This window comes from Callospermophilus lateralis, chromosome 20 (assembly GCF_048772815.1).
Source record: "Callospermophilus lateralis isolate mCalLat2 chromosome 20, mCalLat2.hap1, whole genome shotgun sequence".
In the NCBI taxonomy this organism is placed as follows: domain Eukaryota; kingdom Metazoa; phylum Chordata; class Mammalia; order Rodentia; family Sciuridae; genus Callospermophilus; species Callospermophilus lateralis.
In genome coordinates, this window is record NC_135324.1 from 15,628,861 (window position 1) to 15,651,900 (window position 23,040).

Genomic DNA, 23,040 nt, shown 5'->3' on the forward strand with positions numbered 1-23,040 from the left:
TTTATATATATATATATATATATAGATGGACACAAAAATTATTTATTTATTTATGTATGTATGTATGTATGTATGTATTTATTGAGTTACTTACTTGCTTACTTATGTGGGGCTGAGGATCAAATCTAGTGCCTCACATGTGCTAGGCAAGTGCTCTACCTCTGAGCTACAACCCTAGCCCAAGACCAGTATTTTTTATTGTAATAGATGAACTAGAATTAAACAAGGTTGAATTAAAATTTATTAGAGTCCACTGCTATCTTAGTAGTATAAATACTGTCTCTACTGAGCACGTCTGGGCATTTGGGCTATAGAAGTGAACAAAACAAACAACATCCCAGACTTCTGGAGCTCATGCTTTAATACTTTTGCATGGCCTCTTGATGTTACATGTATTTCTTACTGAGTTGCTGTCAAGAATTTTGAGGGGCCAGAGACGTAGGTGGACGGCAGAGAGAGAATAGAGAGCTAGCTCTCCAGGATCCCGGTAAGATGATAGAAAAGGAAGGATCTTTGCTGACACAGAACACAGTAACGACACCAAAATGACTCAATTGTGGCATGAATGAAGGGAAGCTCATTTACTGTGTGCCAGCCACTGTGAAAAAAGCATCTCTTAGGCCATGCACTCTCCTCCCAGCAACTCCAGAGGCTGAGGCAGGAGGATTACAAGTTCAAGGCCAGCCTCAGCTATATAGTGAGCCCCCCCCTTGCAACTAATAAAGACCCTCTCTCAAAATAAAAAATGAAAAGGATTGGGGATGTATCTCAGTGGTAGAGCACCCCTCTGTTCAATCCCCATTGCCATAAAAATAAATAGATAAATGGTAATTAAGTAGAAAGTGCATTACTTGTTTTCTGTTTTAGGAAGCCATCTCTAAGAGTTTAAGGAACCTTCCCAGTCAGTTTGCTTGACTCACTCCTTGTATTTATCTCTGAAATCAAGGTACTCTTCCTCAGTTAAGTTATGGTTGCTTCTTGAATAGTTACTTTTGCAAAATAAAGTCATGGGTTTAAGCCACAGGCTAAGTAAGTTTCATCAAGGATCCAAGGAGAATTTTGTTTTACTACTTAATTAGCTACGAGTTAATTACTTAACTGTATTAGATCCTCTAGATGTTTTCTATCTAGCATGAGACCCAGCAGCTGCACTTGGTTATTAAGGATATAAAATGTGGCTGTTCTAGAGTTCCACATTCTCTAAGGGTAAAATGTACATGGTATATCAAATGCTTACCCAAAAAAAGAAGAGAATTTAAATTATTACAACCTTTGTATAGATTCAGTGTTGAAACAACAATATTTTAGATATATTAGGTTAAATTAAAATGTTGTCAAAATTAACCTTTTTTTTAAGCTTCTTGCACATGACTACTAGGAAATTTCAAATAGTGCATGGCTTGCATTTCTGTTGGGTAGTATTGATTCAAGACATTTATAAAACAGAAACCTGCCCATCTTGCACATGTTTGCTAACATCTACTTGTCCAGTGGGAAATCAGATTAATTAAGATAATAGAGACTTTTTGATTGCATATGGAAAGTTGTAAACACTTCCTAAGCATGCATTTCTTTTAGGTACAGAATATTTTGTGGGATGAGTTCAAGGTTGGTATCCTTTCTTGTTGAGTTATGGGCAATTCTTTAATCAATGTATGTGGACACTCAAAACATTCTGTAGTATATTCAGTTTCTAGTTTCAGTGGTCTGTTAGGAATAGACAAGAAAATACAGCTCTATTGGAAAATGAAATTCTCATGGAAAACTATAGTCATTTTTGATGTCTAGTTAAAAACATCATAAGGAAAATGCCTTATATCTGCAAAAGTTGTGAAGTCTTCTCATTTCACCAAGTTCTCATAAAATTGTAGTGAACAGTCCCTGTCCTTTTGTCTAGTGATAATTTGATGATACTTTGGAATTGCTCATCAAAGTAAGTAGCCATTAATTTTAGAAGGGATTAGTCCTGGAAAGGAGGTTGTGTTGTTAACTTTGTGTGTGTGTGTGTGTGTGTGTGTGTGTATTATGGTAGTGTCTTCAGTGTCTAAATTGCAGCCATGTTGACTGGGAGACATTGACCCAATGCAGAACTCCAGTGGTCCAATATGAGCTATTCCATTTGTTCTAGTATCTGGCCAAAGCCAATCATGACATTTTATTTTTGGCCATAAGGTTTGATTGGCTCAAGGATTTTGGTTCAGAGTTTGGAGGACAAGTGCTCTGTCTCGGTGATCTGAGTGAGGTATTCTGAAGTCCCTTTTGCTACTAGTAGTCATCCTACAGACACCAGGGAAACCAGCCTGAGGGTAAAGCTAATTCTATGATGTGGATCAGAGAGATCAAAGAAATACTTGCTGACATTTACTGATCTGGTCCCCTCTTGGCAGATAAAGAGACATAAATTCCTCCATCCCCAAATTTGGCCCACTTTTTATTCTGCAGAATGACATGTACCCCTGAACCATATATTTGCCTAGTTCAGGAGGCAGGATGTCCATGGGGGTCTTTGTCTCTTTCTGTAAACCTATTATAACTGATACCATGAACTGTGCCCTATGAGATGATTTTGATCATCTTTATTAAATCCTTATTAACAATTGTCCATATTATAATTGAGGCTAAAGTGCATGACCACCACATGTGAACTTTGGTTTCCCTTAGCCTTACCTATTTAGTCATGCACAACATGTGCAATGGCCACACGTCTGGGCTGCAGTTTGACAATCTAAATTCTTCTGGTTCCAATGCTAGTAGTTGCAGAGTGTGTCCATGCAGATTGAGCCAACTCATGCCCATCTGCAGGTGCCCTCAGTCAGAGCATTCGTCCGCTTCCCTGTCATCTTACCATGAGTGAGCTGCTATGCTAGTGTTCCATCCAGACCATGATGAAGGACTACTTTGAAAGTAAAATAAACTTTTCAAGTTCTTCCCGAACTTGACAAATGTTTTAATTGGTTTTAATGACATACTCTTGCAATCACTGAGAAAACGATGGAGTGTTCTTTTGGACCGTGGCTAATCTCAGAATAGATTGGAACTGTTTGGGTTTGTGGTGTCAGATGTGGCACTTGAAGAAAGCTGTTGATATAAACTCAAATGACTGTCATTTCTTCTCCAGTATTTGTGCACAGTGTAATATGATTTGATAGCATTGCTACTGGTGAAATGGAGATGTCACTGATTGCTGCTTATAAATCTTGACATCCTCCCTGTTTTTACAGGTAAACTTATTTCAGATCATCCCCGCCACTGGAGCAGCCTAAATCTTGAATTGCTTTTCGTTTATCCCATTTACATCTTGACAGTTTATCATAGGATGTGTATGAGAACCATTGAAAGATGCAAGCATTGTTGATGTGTTTTGTTCTTATAACTTGATCATTGATAACTTCACATATTGGATGTTTTGTAAGATTAATGGTGACCAAGAAGGACATCAGGGAAAGATGTATTAGAAGTTAAAATAGAAGCTGGACATGGTGGTGCACACCTATAATCCCAGGAACTCTGGAGGCTGAGGCAGGAGGATCAAAGTTCAAGACTCAGCAGTTTAGCAAGATCCTCTCTCAAAAAAAAAAAAAAATAGTGGGGTGCTGGGGATGTAGTTTAGTGGTAAAGTGCCCCTAGGTTCAATCCCCAGTACCAAAAGAAAAGAGAAGCATAATTAGAATACCAAAAACATATGCTTAAGTAAAACCTACCATTTTATTTAGCACTTAGAGTAGCTATTGTCTCAAAAGTATCTAATAATTACTTCACTGACTCCTGAAAATAAAGTGCTCATTCAAACCACTTTAATTGACTATTGCCTAAGTGTTAAGCTGCCTTAAAGTACTCATCACATAAAAGTGTTTTTAAATACCCCTGTGCCTTTCCATGAGTGAGCTGCATTAGCAGAGCTAAATGAACTGGGTTCCTGCTATGTGAGGATACAGTCTTAAGTTCTACCTCCAGAACAGTGGGAAACTTTGAGTGCAAGATAAACATGCATGCACACACCTCTGCAAGCCTCAACAAAAGCAGTTCTGATATTGATCAGTAACTCGCATCCTTCAAGCATGTCTTTAAGATAAGGCAAAGCAAAGTTTGTGCTGTGTTGGAGTGCCCTGGTCCTTCTCCTTCTTCCCACCATCCTTTCCTCAGGCAGCTCTGATCTTGGTTCCCTCAGCTGGAGTGCTGACCCAGCCTGGCTCCTCCTTCCTGCCTCTTTTTCTTCTTCTGTCTGGTGCATCCTGTGCCTTGTAGCTCAGGATATCTTTCTGTGGAGCCTTGGAGTAGACTGATATGGAGCATGTGCTTTGTGTGGGGCCCTGGATAAGTGGTGTGGAGGAGGAAGCTGCACCTAAGCAATGAAAGGAGAAAATGCCGGATGCAAGATCCTAGTTTAAGAAAAATGTAGAAATTGTTGCATGGAAGTTCTGAGTAGGCAGTTGTACAGATGAAGACAAAAAAAAAAAAAAACTTTCTTTTGCAAAGGAGAGACTGAGATTCTGCTCAAGTTAAGGAATTTCCTAAAATTCATGTACCTAAAGGATTTAAGCTGGAATTCAAAAACCTATCTGTGGAGCCAAGGGTGTACCTAGTGGCAGAGTGCTTGTCTGGCATGAATGCAGCCCTGGCTTCAGTGCCCAGCAACACAAGGAAAAAACAGTGTAAATCCACAAGGCAGCCTGGTCCACAGCCTAGGAACGTGCCATTATGTTAAACCTGGACATAATTCAAGAGAATGGGCCAGAGGGATAACTCAGGGATGGTTTCTACTCCTGAATAGCAAGATAGAATACCTTGGTTAATAATGACAACAACTAACATATATAATAAAACTCGCATGTCTAACCTGGCTCAAGAAATTCATCAGAGTCGATCAAATTTAATCTTAATTTTAAAATACTATTTTTAATGACAAATCAACATTGTACATATTACGGTACACAATGAGATGTTTTGGTAAGTGTGTGCACACAGATTGCAGAGTGATTAAATTAAGCTAATTAACGTTCATCACCTCATATACTGTTCTTTTAATTGTGTGTGTGTGCGTGTGTGTGTGTGTGTGTGTGTGTGTGGTGAGAACATTTAAAATTCACTTTCTTAGTGATTTTCATGTGTACAGCTGTACAAGAGATCTACAAGAGATCTCTGGAAATGTGACCCCAAACTGAAACATCATGTTGTTTGGTCCTCATTTTCCATTCCTGAGTCCCCCGCTTCTTCTACCCTCCACTTCTAAGAGTTTGATGTTTTAGATTCTATGTGCAATTGAGCTCATGTGGCATTTGTCTTTCTGTGCCTGTTTATTCCACTTAGCATGGATGTCCTCCAGGTTCATGCATGAATATGCACACCTTTGGTTCTCACAGCAACCCTGTGCAGTAGATGATGTCACTCTACAGGAGGAAACAGAGGAGCAGAAAGGTTCTGACTTTGTCTGAAGCCATATGCATTTATTAAGTGGTGCTGGGTGGCAAATCCCAGCTGTGTTTACTTATTCTGCATTGTCCAGTGAAGTAGCCAGTGGCTCCATGTGTCTACACAGCACTTGAGGTGTTAAAACAGATATTTGCCCTACGTGTATTTTACACCTATGATTTCAAAGTTACATTTAGAAAAAGAATGGAAAATGTATTATTAAAATTTTCATAATGATTGCATGTTGAATTAATAAGATTTTAATATTTAGGGTTACCCACAGTATGTGATTGACATTAATTTCACCTGTATTATTTTTCTGTTTTGTGACTGGGAAACTTAAATGTGTCTTGCATCAGTCACGGGATCCTGCTTCAAGTACTCCTATGTTTATTGGACATTATAGGTCTAGACACCATGCTCTGAGCATGCACAAAGAGATGTCGTACAGAGAAATGTAGAAAAAAAGTTTGGCTCAAAACGGATAGGCCAGGAATGTTGGCATCTAAGCTTTGCTAGGAAACCATTGCTCCAAGAGGTTGATATGGAGGATGAAGTGGAAGCAAGAAAAGCTGGCAGGGAGACTTGCTTGGGAGATATGGCCATATATTAACCCATTAAGTCCCAAGTTTTCAGTAGTGTGAGGACATACATTGTTCTATATTAACGGATACTATAATTATTCTAATTATTTTCTTATATGAGTATATGCTATATAATGATATATCACATGCTGTATTTAAGTTTTTCCACATGTTCCACATCTGGAATGAAGAAATGGAATAGGTCAAGTGAAAGGTTACTGACATCCCCAAACTATGACAGTTGGAGTGAAAAAGAGAGCATTGGAGATGAAGAGAATCATGGAGTCAGAACTGAAAGAAATGACAAACAATTGGATGGTGTCGCCCAGTATGGAGAAGAGATGGTTGAGGACAGCTTGTGAGATTCCTCTGAATGATAGGATCTAGGAGACTGCGGAAACCAAAGGGTTGGAATCATTATCAGTGCCAGTGTCTCCGGGTACCATGGCATGTGATCAAGGTGGAGAGGCCTTTTGTGTGACAGCTACTATCAGGACTGCTTAGGGGTGACGTTTGGAGTATTGTTTGAAAGGATGAAGCTCAGAACCCATGGTGGGCAGAGAGGCAGAGAGGGGCTGAGCAGAGATGTGTGAGCATCTCCAAGTCAGTGCAGGCAAGGTGGAACTCTGAGGGTGCACTTCAGGAGAAAGAAGAGGAAGTAGATAGAGTCTGAGAAAAAGCTGCTGGGGCTTATGATCAGCAAGCCCTGAATTACTAGAGAGTTGAACCTCAGGAAGAAGTATTTGTTAAGGAAGAAAGAAAGTGCATAGGAGACCATAGTACTTGGATATAATAGACTTACTTATTTGCACAAGCATTCATATGTACATCTCTGCATGTATGTCAGACCTGCCCTTAATGGAAACAGGAGCAGTGTGGTGTAAAGCATTTCTAGGAGCTTGTTCTGAGTCCCACAGCCAGTTTTTGGCCTAGTAGGGAGTTTCTCTAGATTGCCTAAATTTCATTTCAGGGGACTTTCAGCTGCACTAAGGCTCTGTGAGCAAGGTGCGTTCTTGATACTTCCACAGGCATCAGGTGGTTCCTCCTTGATGCCTCCGAGGGGAGGGAGGGTGTGATGCTGAAGAGTGTGAGGAGATGGGTGTGTCCATGTGGCAACTGTGCACTGGGGAAGGGGTGGTTACCAAAAATGTTTCTGAATATTTTATCTCTAAATGTTCCAGGTGAATGGCTTTAAGAGGATGGACAAAAGCACACATTTCCCTGGGAGGTTAGCTGTGCAAAGGAATCTTCTTCTTTCCTCAGAGCTGCTCCTAAGTGAGAAAGCTCAGGGCTGTGTTGTTAGCTGCTGGCCAGGAATGGCTATCCCCAGAGCCCCCAGTGGCTGAGAGGGTCAGAATCTCTGTACGATGGTGATGGTTGACAGACTCTAGCTGTGGCTCTTGTGTTGATTGGCCGTGTCTTTCCTTCTTGAGGACGAGACACTGTTTTCCTGGAATGAGTAGTGGAATGAGTGCAGTCACGGGATCCTGCTTCAAGTACTCCTTGCTGATTCAGCTCTCCTACCATCCAGGGTTTGGGAGAATAGGTCCTTAAATACGATTTGTGTTTCCTTTATGCAATGTCTCTGCCATCTTGCAGACCATTTGACTTTGTGAACATGCTTACCAATGTGAAAATAGGACTTTCCTTCATGATTATCAGTTGACAGTTAATGTCTGGAAGCTTGCACAGAAATAGTGAGCACTGTTGCACGCCACTCCTCAGAGGCAGATATTGTGCAGGGTGTTTTATTTGTGGTTTTCTATAATTCTCAACTATGCAGGGTCCATCTCCCACACACTGTCTTCTAATTCCTGTGAGCTTTATTTATTTATTTTTGCTTAACATAAATTGCAGAGCCCCTGACAGTGGAAAAGCCTGCTCAGGTATTCCTATGCTATCCTCCAGCACTCCACATACCCAGCTCCATCCCTATTTCCATGAACTCAGAGCCTGAATGCAAGAAAAGGTCTATTCCTAGGGGTCATCTAGGCAGTTGAAGCAACTTTCACTGGAACACTGATAAACACTTTAATTTGAGAAGTGGCAGTGCACCAAGCTCTTGCTTTATCAGTGTGTCCCGTCTTCCGTGTGCCTCCTTTTATTCCTACGGATGAGAAGCACAGATGCAATCACTGTTCACGTCTCTGCATGTTGCTTCTCTTGAAATTAAGTAAGTTTGAGACAATGTCAGGTGGCAGAACTCTGTGCTTATATGCATAGTACTGGGTGCTATTTTAGATGGAGAAATTTTGCATTGAAATTGTTCTATGAGAACAGTGTACAGTGGGGAACAATCAGATTCTGCCAGCATCTTTACGTATATAAATATGGGGGTGTGTAATTGGAAGGTGCTATGAAAGAAGATAGAGTCAGTTTATCTTTTGTGATGTGAATTTCCATCATTTGAAAGCAGTGTCACATTATTAAACAGCTTTTGGAGTTTTTATTTGCCAGCTGTGGCAAGGAGAGATTTAATCCAGACATTGTACCGGAACTGCTGATTTTCAAGTGATTTCCAGTTTTTTGTTTGTTTGTTTTGGCATAAGGTCAGCTAATAATGACCATAGGAATGCATTGTAATTTCTTTGAGGGTTCAGTGAAAAGGAGACCGGACAGTGATTGCAGAAATGGAAAATGGTTAGGCTTCATTAGTGCATTAAGATACAAATAAATATTATTCAACATGCTGTTTATTTATTCATTTATCAGCCTATGAAACTGTTGACCCAGTGATTGGAGCTTATAATCACTGCCCTTCCATTGGAAGTTCCCTTATGCAGTTTTGCCTCCTTGTGATAGTATCAATCACATGATATTCCATGCAGATGGGCAAGATTGCAACATGGGTGATTATGAAATCTTTGATCAGCATTCTGTGAATGTGGGGAAAACATTTGAATGTGAAGCATGATGCTTTGGGGGCATACTTTATTGTTGATATTTATTGTTTAGAAAGAAAATAAAAATATCTTGATGTTTCCAGAAAAAAAAATAAAAGAGCATCCTGTACCCCTAGCTGGCCATTAGACTTATTGACTTCTTCCACCTTTCACCTGGCAGCTAAGGAATCAAGCTCTTATCTTGGTCTTTGACTTATTCATGTCTCTTTATACCATCCAGGCTTACTTTGCTTATTTATAAGATCCCTGGAACAAAACTAATATCCTCACCTGTCAGTTAAACTGGAGATAATGTGTTCCTTTTAACTAAGAGGACAATTTTAGTTAAAAAAAAAAAATTAAAAAGGCCGAGGAAGGGGATGGGGAGGACTCCGTGTACCCAGGATGAACTGGACTCCAGCTTGTGGGGAGTGAACTTACAAGGTATTGTTGAGGAAGCTGCTCATTCCAGGGACCCATTGCATGGCCATTGAATACCCAGTATCTCTGTGGAAGGTGGCCAAGAGAGAACCTAAGGGCTGGTTCTGGGGAGTGTTGTGGGGTTAAACCATGAAACCCTATTCTCTGAACGTGATGATTCTGTCCAGTTTGTTCACCTGCTCGGCTTCCTGAAATCTGCTGAGCTGGAGGAATGGAGTATGCAGGCTGCCATTTTGAATGGCTCTGGTTGGTAATGCATCCTTTATTCCAATGGTGTGAACATTATTTGCTTCTCTAATCTTCACATGCAGGGAGGTGGGTGAAGGCTGCTGCCATTTTGGGGCATGTTACTGCTGTGTGGCATTGTTTGCTGTCACCAAGAGACATGAGGGCACTAATTAGTAAGTATCATTGGATGAACACATAAATACTGGGAGTAGCATTTGCTTGTTCTACACGGCATCCTAGATTCCTTCTCCTGAGAACATTTTCAATCTGGATGTGCCATCCAGGGAGTTTTAAAGGTATATGACAAAATTGGTATTTTTATATGAGCTTTCTGTATTTGAAGTAGAGCTGCCAGCTTTTTAGTTTGCAAGTTGATACTATGCCTGACTTTGTAAAGGAAAACATAACTTTTCCTTCTAATGCCATGAGTGTTAGTGTGGGTGTGTACATACACAAGAAGTATTTAAGTTCAAACATTTGCACAAATATAAAGAAATGGTAATCAGCATATAATTATGTAAGTAATTATGAAGCATTGACTGTTGAACTGTATACTGCATGGGTTTCTCAGTGAACATCTATTTTTTTGTTAAGAGATCATATTTACTGCAGTGTATTTAGGACCACAAATTATTTTTCCCCTTAATTATGCAGCTAAGTGAATTGATAATACTCAGTGCTGTGGCCATTATTCCTATTATGCAAGAAGAGAGAAAATGAACATTCAGAAAACAACAATATAAAGTAATGTGATATGTTTTCTTTCTGCCTGTGGGGTTTCGGAAAGCTCTTTGCTGCTCATATTTTTGTGTTTCCCACTGATACAACTTGGGTGGGTAATTATTTGAAAATGTGGTGGAGAGTAAATACTTGCTGGGTAACATCCTCAAAGAGATTCATACAGTGGGCATCATAGAGATTCTGTAGATTAATAAGTACCTTTTGTCTTAGGCATAACACTGGGAAGTATATGTTCAAACCAGATGATTGAACGCAGGTACTAGTGTTTATAACCACTAGGAAGAAAGGACCATTCTGCACTATTTTCTCCTGCCATGTAGGCAAAGAGCTGTAATGGATAAAGACATTTGTTAGACAACCTTATCACAAATTGCTTTTGGTCAGTTAGATGTAATTAAAATTTTGATGCAAGGCTAAGCAAAAAAATATGCAATCATAATGTCGAATGCCATTTATTGCACCACTACTACACTGAAAAAAATACTGCTAATCCAACATTGAAAACTTATACTGTTGATATCATTGCATATTAACAGTAGAGAGTTCAGTGGCTTAGAGCTTGAGTGATCTCCCTAAAGCAATATGGAGATATTATGGGGAAAAGTCTTATCTATTTTTCACCAAACTTACTTTGGTTTCCAGTCAGTGTGGTCCTTCCTAATGCAGCCATCAGCAAACTTTTTCAAAAGGAGCTACATAGTAGATGCTTTTGTCTTTGTAGTCCATATAGTCCCCTCATAACTACTCAGCTTTATCACTGCAGGGTGAGAGCAACCATGGATAACAGGCAAACAGCGAGTATGGCCTCAGTGCAGTGAGACTTTATTTACAGATGTTAAAACTTCAATACCAGGCAATGTTTAAGTCTCATGAAATATTATTCTTTTGATTGTCCAAAAGCTGAAGGTGGTCAGATTTGGCTCAGGGGCCTTAATTTTTCAACCCATGTCTTAAAGCATAGATATGTGTTTTAATAAACAGTCCCATCAATAAATGGGCAGTTGAAATGGACAGACATTTCTTAAATGAAGAAGTATGAACAGCCAATAATTATGTGGAAAGATGTTCAATATCATTAGCTATCAGGAAAAGTGCAAATCACCACTACCTTGAGATTTCATCTTAGCCCAGTCAGAATGGCCTTTGCCAAGAATACAAAAACAACAAAAAATATTTAAATGTTGGTGAAGATATGATTGAAGTATGTTATTTGCATGCACAAGGATGCCATAGTGAAACCCATTCTGTAAAATTAAGATGCTTTAATTTTAAAAAGTACACTTTTTTAAGATCATTTTTTTTCCGCAGGTAGTTATCATGTTACCATTTGCAAGGTCTTTTGCAATGTTCTCTGAAGAAACACAAAGGACCTAGGCTAAGGAACAGGAAGCAACCTGCATTCAAAATACAGATGCTTTAGGAGATGTATAATTCAATGTACTAAATTGAATTTCTGATAAAGTGGGATTATTTTTGGCTAGACTATCAAAACAGACTTTGTGCCTTGAAGGATAAAGGGAAAAATCATTTGAGGAAGAAAAATGGCATAAATCAATCCAAGATAACTTACTTGATAAATAAAGTTATTTTTAAAGTAATTGTGAGTGCCCTGCTGACTGACAGCCAGGAATGTCTTGTTCCATGTGGGGCTGTGATCGGTGACAATGGAGACTACAGTCCACACTGACAGCTGGACCTTTCATTAGTTGTTTTTAAAAAGATGAAATTAGCCTCCATGCCTAATATTTTTTATATTTTGAAACCTGATTGCTTAAGGGAAGTTGTTCTACTTTGTTCTTCCCCTTCTGATCATTCTGTGGTCCACATGGAAGCCTTCTTGAGAGAGGTAGCCCAGTAGCCCACCTCTGCAAACCACAATCTCCAAGCATCTCTGATAAGTCTTCCTCGTTTTGTATGATCACAGTATTATTTTGGATTTGCAAAACCTTGAAAAGACAGTCAAGTTCAGGTCCCATCTGAAAAACAAACAGAGCTCCTACCCTGAAATAGAGAATCAGCATGTGGAATGTCACCAATGTTCAGAGCAGCTCAGTTCACAATAGTTAACTGTGGAAGCAACCTAGGGGACCTTCAACAGATGAATGGATAATGACACTGTGGTATATAAGCACAGTGGAATATTACTCAGCATTAAAAGAGGAATAAAATCATTCCTTTGCAGGTAAATGGATGGATCTGGAGAATATCATGCTAAGTGAAGTAAGCCAATCCCAAAAAACCAAAGGCCAAATGTTTTCTCTGATAAGTGGATGGTGATCCATAATGGGGTGTGGCATGGGAGGAGTGGAGGAACTTTGGACTGGGCAAAGGGGAGGGGAAGGAGGGATGGGGGTGAAGGGTTGGAAAGGTAGTGGAATGAGACAGACATCATTACCCTAGGTAAATACATGGTTGCAGGAATGATGTGATATGTACCCTACTTTGTGTACAACCAGAGAAGTGAAAAATGGTGCTTCATTTGTGTACAACAAACCAAAGAGCATTCTGCTGTCATGTATAACTGATTAGGGAAAAAAAAAAAAAAAGAATTGCGGAGGGTCCCAGGAAGCCAGCAGGCAACTGAGGTACATGCTTACATTTTATTCTGACAGAAGAAGACTGAGCCTAAAGTCAGAATCACACATCAGTTACTTGTTAACTAAATCCCCAGTTTGTGTAAATGACTTCTTGGAGATTTTTGCATATTTTGCAAGATCTATGCAAATGCTCATTACCCTGAAAATAACTTTAACCACAGCAAACTTTCTTTGAGATCCCTGGAATGGACCAGCCTGGCAGATGCATGCCCTTCTTGGTGATGTTTTGTTTTAATGGCTGAGACAGCTGGTACTTTCCTGCACATCATTAAAACCTAGATACATGGTCTTGCTTGAGCACTCAGAAGTTCTGCAATAGATTATCAGTGGAGTGCATTGCCCTTAAAAGTGCTATTTATGTTTGTGTGTTAGTGAAGCTACTCCTGTGTAGTACCATATTTATAGAACTCAGAAGAGAGTGGCTGGGGTGGGGGTGAGTAGAGCCTCAAAATGCCAAAATAGAAATAGCTACCTAATGACAGTAGGTGCCTCTGCAAGGACATAGTGGGGGTATTTCCTAAGAGCCATGGTTGTAGTCCCTGAATTAGCTTCTAAAACCATAAGTTGATATTTTTATATAATTAATTATTTTATACCTGTGTGACTGTTTTACAGTTAGAGACAGAGTATCTGCTTAGGCTGTCCTGTGAATAAACATGGGGAAAGAAAGATTGATTTCCTGTTTTGCTGGGCATGGTGGTGCAAGCCTGTCATCTCAGAGAGTTGGGAGGCTGCAGCAGGAGGATCTCAAGTTCAAAACCAGCCTCAGGAAATTAGTGAGGCCCTAAGCAATTTAGAAAGACCCTGTCTCAAAATAAAAAAGGGATGGAGATGTGGCTCAGTAGTAAAGTGCCTCTGGATTCAGAAACTATTAGAGAGAGAGAGAGAGAGAGAGAGAGAGATGATTGATTTCTAGTGTGATGCTAATTTACTAAATTTTCTAACCTACAAAATATGTTATAAGTGCTCAGAGTAGAAATGCGTGTTTACTATCTTCTGAAAGTTTAAAGCCCAGGGATAGGGAAGTAGGAGTGGAAAAACAAGCAAAAGCAATATATAGTAGAACAAAGATACTGTGCTAAGTGAAATCCATGTTTTGCTAAGAATGCAGAGTGGGGAAGATTGTTTCTAGGTACTGGAAGCCAGGAGGGATTTCTGGAAGAGCAGGGAGCAACTTCCTCATGTCCCTTGCATGGGTGTCTATTGCCCGTGCACATGACCAGATGGTTCTCCTGAGGTGGAAAGTATATAGAACTTCCCATTTACCTCATCCTTTCTAGCCCTGGGAATCGCTTACCTATCATCTGCGCCAATATCAAGGAAAGCGGCAAAAGCTAAAATTGAACACTGCTTTCTTACTCCAAGGGTTTGACATTCACTTAGAATTCAGTGATTCAATACACACATATACACAGTGTCCAGCACAGGCACAGGAGTCAGTGTCTATTTTCGCTGTACAGGTGGTTGTTCATTTTGGGAGATGTACACGTTTGCTAACCAAGTTTACACCAGGAAGAGAGACTCTTTTTCCACACTGTATAGCACTAAGAACCAACATATTTCAAGATGAGATAAAGTATGGGTCCTTATTGGCCAACATTATAAGAATGTTCAGTATTGCTTCTCTGCTCCTTGATACCGCAGAGGATGTCGCAGGTCAGCACACGTGGAGATGGGTTTCTTGTCTGTACTACATCTTGGGACCAATAATAATGCTCTTTCCATTTTGAAGGTGATTTTATTTTTGTTCCTTCATTGTCGAGATTGGTTATGTTTGTGAAGAACATGAAGGATATAGCTTCAAGTTATCCCCCATTCCCCTAAAAAATAATAATCTTGGGTACAGGTGGCAGGGGAGGGGTGCTTTTATACTAGGGTCATTAAAACAAAGTTAAGAACCTATTGATTGGAGATGATGTTAGAATAGCAGTTTTTGGTGAGATTAACCAATCAAATAGGATAAAGCAGATTTTATGGAATAGAATACAGTAGAATATGATGGAAAGAAATGGTGTGCTGAGGTCCAGAAAACAGCAAGATTGGTATTATTTCAAGAAGCATTTTTATCAGCTGAATGTATAATCATATACACATGCATGTAGTGTCTGTAGTAAGTGATGTGAAAAGTATTTTTTTAAATTTTATGTCATGAAAAATGTAAGTCTAAGCAGTTCTGATACACCCCCTACTCCAGATGATATTTTGGGAAAGATTGTGCTTTGTGTCCTGCTTCTTGGATCCTTCTGCCTATCCCAGCTTAACCCCCCCCCCCCCCCACACACACACACAGTAGTCTAGAAGTGCAAGTGCCGGATCCTTGCTTGGGAAGACGGAGGTCAGTGGTACTTTACACACTCAGACCTGGGCAAACAGCACTGGCCTCTCCTGCATGAGGCAGGGGTAGGGAAAGACAGCCTTTTTCTACTGAATGAGATTACAGCTGCAAAATTACAGCAAAATTGAGTCACTAGATAGAATCGCTTCTTAGCCTCTCCATTACCACCAATTTATAATAGGAATTCTTTATTGTATAATTATGTTTTCATAGAAACAATAGCCTTGAATAAGAGTTTGATATGAAACATTCTTTCTTAAACACATAAAAGGAAGTGTGTCTGAGCCCAAAGAGCCTTGACCCAAACTCTTTGGCAAAGAATAGAAACCACAGTTGTAATCATCTCTTTTAGAACCTTGGAGAGCAGTGTACTAAAGAAATATTTCAAAAGGAGTTGATTAATGAACTAGTTTCCCTATCATTGGTGAGAACCATGTAAATTTGTATAGTTCAGTCATGCTCAATGAAACTCAGTGTAATAAAAGTGGGAATTTAAGTGTGTTTTCTTTTCAAATAAATAGACAATGGATCATATTCTCTTGGTGTGTTGTACACATCATACACTGTAACTCAAAATAACATGCTAACGTTTTTCTTTTTCTTTTTTCTGTACTGAGTAGAATTGCTAAGGAACCATCCAGCAAGAAAGGTACAGCAATGAGCGAGGATTTATGAAAGGACATTAGGCAGGTTCAAATCATGAGAGTTCAAATTTATAAGACAATAGCACAAATTTAAATAAAGCCACAAAGTCTCATGAAAACATGTTAATCTGCAAAAACTTCCACCTGTCTCCTTTCAGACTGTTTTTCACCCAAGGCACTGCTTATTTCCTGCAGTGTAACTGTGAATGGATTAACCTCTTCATTCAATTGTAAACATTTCAACCACCAGAAAAATAGCCATTATGGGCTGGGGTTATAGCTCAGTGGTAGAGCACTGATCTAGTGTGTGTGATGCACTGGGTTCAGTTCTCAGCACCACATAAAAATAAATAAATAAATAAAGGTCCATCAACAACTAGGAAAGAAAAAAGAAATATAGCCATTAGATTAAAAATGTGAACATAAAATAGCATGCATTATGAGAAGTTCACCTATGTCTGTTTACTGAAATGCAGTATAGATTGAATATTAATCAGTCCAGTAGGATAGATCAAACTTTTCATCAACATCTGCTATTACTTTACTGAAGCAAAGGAAAATCCAGATATTTCACTGTATATGAAAACCCTTCTATAAACAGATGTGTATGGGGCATGAGCTTTTTTTTTCTTTTCCTTTACAAGTTGTAATTAAAGGATTTATGTAATTCTTGGTAGAGATTTGTCACACTCTGAAAGGTCTCTGTCATTCCAGGAAGGAGCACAGCGTTGTTTGAATATTTATTTTTAGGCTCTGTGAAGCTTAACTGGTCCTTTTCAGTTCTGATTGCCTCATTATCAAATGCTCTTCCCCATGTGGTTTCTCTCTGTTTTTGGACAAAGTAGGAAGTGCAGGCTGGGGAAAAACATACCTTGAATTATTAATTTAGCAACTTGAAGCATTACCTCTTTCTATTGTCCAGGTGTGTGCCAGGCTCTAGCATCTTTTTCTTTTTTTGTAATTTTTTTTTTCTTGTTATGTGGTGCTGAAGATAGAACCCAGGACCTCACACATACTGGGCAAGTGCTCTACCATGGATCCATGACCAGTCCAGCCCTTTTTTTTCTTTTAACCTAATTTTTGAGTAACATTTCTGGGTGTAGGAAACAGATAAATTGATTATTCCCAGTAAGCATTTTATTTTCCTTTCTCATCCTAAATATGCTATATTGCTTCCCCCCATTTTTCTAGGTTGTGGCCTACAGTACAACTTTTGCCTGCAGATGGCAGATAAGCACTAGAGGCATAATTTTCTAACCCAGGATGTTTGGAGTTATGCTCAATTACCAGTTCCTTCCCATCTTGATTCATGAACTCAAAGGTCTTTGGGTTGGCTTTTCTATGATATCATATATATAACCTACATATAATATATTTTACTATATAATCTATATCTAATACATATTACATATATAACATAAATATGTAGCATATAATATATGACATCCAATTAGGAACTGTGTGTGTATGTATATATGTATATATGAGGAGTGTAATATATCTGTATATATTCCACCCCTTAGTTCATAATTAAAATACTGAAGTGACAACTATAAGTACTTCAAAATATGACCTTATTTGGAAACAGGATCATTGCCAAAGTAATTAGTTAAGATATAATCATTAGGGTGCACCTGAATCCATTGGGACTGGTGTGATTATAAAAGGGGGAAGGGCATGGAGGGAAGGTAGCCTGAAGAGACACAGAGAAGTTGGCTGTCTCCAAGCCCAGGAGATAGATCTAGAACAGGTCCTTCCTTCCTGGCCCTTAGAAGAAATCCACCCTGCTGATACCTGGATTTCAGAATTCCATCCTCCAGAACTGTAATCCATTCTTGATACAGACTCTAGCTTTGTGCTACTTTGTTTTGGTAGTCCTAACAGATTACTGAACGCTCTTTGGCAGTTTCTCCCCTGCCTTCTCTGTTCCCAGTCAAGAGCTGTGGAGTATTCTGGGAACACTTCCAGGCTGTGTAGCCAAAGCAGGCTCTGGAGGATATAAGTAAGAGCAGGCAGTAGACAGGGAGTGGACAACTGTGTCCACCATGGCCAGGTTTCAACATGCCGTGAGTGTCTGACCTTCAAATAAGGCTAAAAAAATGAGTCTTTCCAAGATTGAACACTTTATCATTCCCTAACTTTGGAAGAATATAAGCAAATAAGAATATAAGCATCATCTCCTCCTCCTCCTCCTCCTCCTCCTCCTCCTCCTCCTCCTCCTCTTCCTCCTCCTCCTCCTCCTCCTCTTGGGATTTTCTGGCTTTATACCACTAATGCCAAAAATGATGATGTCATATGATTTTAAAATGTTTCTGCATTTAAGAATTATTTGGGGTGGAATGGTTGGGTCTGGAGTACAGATCTCATCTCTTTGGCAGAATATTTATTTTGCTTTCTTTAACCCAAGCTAGTGCTCCTTCTGTTTAGTTTTGACATCTGTATTCCATTCTAGAACCACTTTCTGGAGAAAATCATCTTCAGTAACATTACCTTGCCTTTTAGAATTTGTCCTTTTCTTTGCAAAATGCACCGTTGTTTTTTTCTGATGCAGTTAGGATGTAAATCAGCAAGGGAAAGTAAGATGGGCTGTCGGTTTCCCTAGGAATTTCATAGATGACATCACTTGTCTTTTAGGAATTCTGTTTATTTTAGTAAAAGCATTGCTACAGCCTGAGATCCCTTGTCTACATCTCTGTCAGTCTTCATGAAAATTGTACGGCATGTGACCATTAGAATTGATCGGCCACAGTTTGATCTTTTACATGGCATTACCTCAGGAGCCCATAAAGCTTGTACTTGCATTCAAAGGCAGTTATTCCTAGTTGCTTGTGGGTGTTTGGGGAAAAAAAAATAACACCTTAGGATTGGATTTGGGGACTTATTAGTCCTGTTTGGAAATGTCATATACCCTTTATTTTCAGTCATAAACTTAAAATGGAGCTTTGGAGCCAGGCTAGCATATCAAAAAAAAAAATGCCCCTGTCACAAAAAGTGACACTTTGTATCCATCTGAATGTTGCGTGGTATCCATTTGGTTAGTCAGGGGGCCCCTTCTGTCCTCACTCACACTCCTTTTTGCTGGTTATGAATATGTGTGTGAATTGCCAAGATTCTCCCCTTTTGAGGATCAAAATTCATTCTGAAGAAAATATTGGACGATTTCTTTCAGATTAGTGAAGACTTCAGAATGTATTCTCTTTAAGTTTATATTGCTGACAAGAGACTAGAACATTATGCCCCAGCATCTCTGAACACCTATTTTATTCTGGTTCTAGCAAGACTGAGTGGCTTTTGTCTTTTTTTTTCTGAGCATAAAGCACGGACTAGCCTGACACCTTTGATTATTAATTTGTACTTACTTTTTAAGACTCATTGGAGGCTCCCAAGTGCTTGCAGATAGCCTGAGAGCCTCCAGGAACTGTAAATTTCAGAGTCAGTGGATATGTGCCTCATGGGCTGTTAACTTCAGTGTCATTGGGAAACGCTGGCTTTGAAAACGCAGGCTGATGGCTAATTTTCCCCTTTAACTGTATTTAGTGTGGTGTGGATTAGTGGAAAGGGAAACAAACCAGGAATGTGAACCCTGGGACTGATTCCACATATCTCATCAAAAAACTGTTACCATGTTCGGGCTGTTTAATCTCTGTGTCCCACTTCTGTGGAGGCCAAACTACATATAAGGTAGGAGGTTAAGTCCAGGAATTAAAATCTTAGCTTTGTCAATGACCAGGTTAAAAATAATATCTGTATTTTGTAGAATTATTGTGTTTCATTTATCTTATTTGGTTCAATAGTAGAAAAATGTTGAATATCTACCATGCTCTAAGAGCTGGGGATACTCCAAGGAATGAGACAGATCAATAAATAACATGTATTCACCTGCCCCTCAACTTATGCCATATGGGATTAGGTCCTGATAAACTCGTTGTGAGTTGAAAGTACTGTGAATCACAACTAGATTCACCTCACTTACCTAGCATTCAATCACAACTAGATTCACCTCACTTACCTAGCATTCTGGCTTAGCAACAGATGCACTGTGGAACAGACTGTCAGCTGCTTCCTCTTGTGATCCTGGGGATTATGGGGCTTGCTATGGCTGCTCAGCATCATAAGAGAGGGTTGCCTCACACATCCCTGGCCATGGAAAGAATGGAATTTCTAGTTCCAAGTATGCTTTCTGCTGAACGCACACTGCTTTGACACCAGTGTAAAGTTGAAAGCTGTCAAGTTGAGGTATTGTAAGACAGCACCATCGGTACCCATGTGTATGGTGTTTGTATATGGAGATCCAGTGGAACCGTGAGTTGGACTTAGATGTGTGACTGGTGGAAACGCATGAGTAATGACTTCAGATAGGAATTGTCATGTTTTAGTAGAGAAGATGACATTTATGATAAATTCTGAAGGATTAAAAAGAAAGAAACCACCCATGCAAGCTCAGAGGTGTCAAGAAAGTCAGTGTGACTGAGGAGGAGAAACACAGACAGCATGGCCCGGGTTGCCCTGGTCAGAGAGGCAAAGAGAGTGGTTGCTTAGGATGGGGTCACACCTGGAGAACACTCTACAAAGGTTAGCAAATTGGCTCTTGTCACAATTCTCTCAGAAGGGTCTCAGAAACCGTGTTTCTCGTTACTTCACCTCTTGATCTAAAATTAATAGTGGTATCTGGAGGAGAAATGGAGCATTACCTGAGATGTGACTTTTATTAGATGATGACAAGGTGAACATTGGGATTTTTATTGTGGTCACTTGTAAAAAAAATTTTATATATAATATATATATATATATATATTTATATTTATTTCGGGATTGAACCCAGGGGTTCTCTACCACTGAGTCATATCCCCAGCCCATTTTATTTTATTTTATTTATTTTATTTCTTATTTTGAAAGAGGTTCTTGCTAAGTTGCTGAGACAGGCTTTGAACTTGTGATTCTCCTGCCTGAGCCTCCCACATTTGGGATTAGAGGCATATGCCATCATGCCTGGTTCAGAAAAGTAAAATAAAATAACAGCTTTATCTTGTTCATTTAAAACACTCCTTTCTTATCTGTCCTTCATTTTTTTCCTGTTGATTTCTTTTGCCATCTTATCTATCATTTCCAATTTATCACATTATGTCAATATGCTATTGCTGTAAATCTAACATTTATGAATGTTTGTCAAAAAGATAATTCCATGTCATCTCATAAATGAATAAAATATATAAATCAGAAGTTTTCATGATAGGAGAATGTTCAGAAAAAGCTGCCATGTTCAACATATTTACAAACAGACATCAGGAGCATTTTCAATTAAGTTGACAAACTCCGTGAAAAGAATTAACTCGTGTATTTTTCTTGTCTATGTGGTAAGTTGGTTGAGGGTGGAGAAACTGAGAAAATGACAGTATCAATCCTTTTCCATTAGTGGGTATTTAAAAATCCATTTCTTCTGAAGTACATTGTTTCATACGTGGAAAAAGTGAGTGCTGTTTCCTTGTCTCATTTTCCTTCATGGTCAAGGTCAAGCACAGGGGCTCTGGAAGCTATCCAGCTGCCTTCTGCAGGTGGGGTGCACATGTGGGGATCCATGTGTGGTGGGGTCACAGGGAAGAGTGCTCTGAGATAGCTGGACTGTGAAACCTGCCCTCAGTTCTGATAGCCACTTCGAGTCATGAGGAGGAGCCCAGACCACCCTGAACTTGGATAAGTTGCTAAAAGGACTGATGGGACGCACTGAAAGCTATTATGCTCACAATTACACAGGGAAATGATATATACTAAAATTAGTCCAAGGAAGAGACACACAGGGCAGGGCCTAGAGGATGCACGTTGCTAGCCTTGTGTCATCCTCAGGACCTGTTACCCTCCCTGCACTGATGTGTGACAATACACCAGCTGTTTCGCCATCCAGGGAAGCTTGCTGAGCTTGATGTTCCCGGTATTCAGTGGAGCTGTGCTATGGGGGTATCACAGATGGATCGCCAGTGGTTGAACTCCGTCTTCAGTGCAATAGATACCCTGGGACCCCCAGTCTCTGTCCATAACAGAAGACTGGCATGTCTAGGTAACCAATCCTCCTCCCAAGACTACTGCTGGGTTTAGCTGGTTCCAGCATAAGACCCAGTGTGGCCATCCCTGCTTTAAACAAAGATGTCAATCAAATGTGAGGTAAATTACCTCCTTGAAGTCAAGGCAAAAAAACCTGAGTTAGGGCAAGGTCAAATTGTTTATGCAAAAAGGCAAGAAGGTGTCTTTGCGTGAACCGGGGGATCAGTTTGTTTTAGAGTGTATAGCACATTCTGAAGTGCTGTGTGAATTTGCTCACACCACCTAAGCATTCTTAGGGTCCACATCCTTTATCTGTGCCTTGGAATAATTGTGGCACTAACTTCAAGGAACATGCTAAAGACTGGAGGACAGATCTGGATATCTGTTGCTCTTTTCAGAATATCTTGGATTATTCTGATTATCATATTGTCACCTTATCGTGGATGTGGTGGTGATAAGTATTTTTATTCATGTTTCTGCTGTTTGAAGTAGCACAAATATAAGTTCATAGTTCTGGGGCCTTTGAGGCTGTTGATCTCATTTTCTTTGTCTCACTATTCATGGGCCTTCCTTCTCTGTTACTGTTTACTCATTTTATTCATTCTCTGCTTCAATATAAACTCCTCTGCGATTTTGCTGAGCATTCCAAGAAAGGAAAGTAAAGAGCATTTTTTTTTTCTTTTCGCCTGTGAATTTGTTTGTTTTCAGAAATGTTCTGGTGATGATTATACAACTGCCTTAGCATAAGCATTTGGTGAGGGCATTATCTGGTTCCTTTGCAAACTCAGTACAGTGGAGAGATGTTTGGTTCTTGTGTTTATGTGGAAATTCTCTTGAGGGTGTTCAAATTCTCCTTATTGTAGTAGGAACTGTTTTTGAAAGGCATTTGCTTAGTGTTATATCCTTTTGTTTAACTTGCTAGTAATGAAATGGAAATCCCACCACATATTGGTTTTCATTCAGTATGGCAAAAATAACATGGTCAACCTCAAGATTTGTATACCCAGCAGATTATATAAGAAAACTGATACCCAAGTGTCCAAATGATTTTGAACTTTTTTTTTTTTTACAAGGAGGATTATACAGAGTCTTGTAATGGTATATTCCCCAAAGAACACTTAAATATAGTTTCTTGTTATAAAA

The 23,040-nt window shown here is 39.4% G+C and overlaps 1 protein-coding gene across 1 annotated transcript in view; it reads left to right on the forward strand.

The window, feature by feature from the left end:
• Positions 1-23,040, forward strand: part of LOC143389977 (contactin-3) — a 319,072-nt gene that overhangs the window by 85,333 nt on the left and 210,699 nt on the right. Inside the window, exon 4 of the mRNA XM_077106266.1 lies at positions 6,235-6,337. Within this exon, the coding sequence (XP_076962381.1) occupies positions 6,235-6,337 (103 nt within the window). The remainder of the gene's footprint in view (positions 1-6,234; positions 6,338-23,040) is intronic.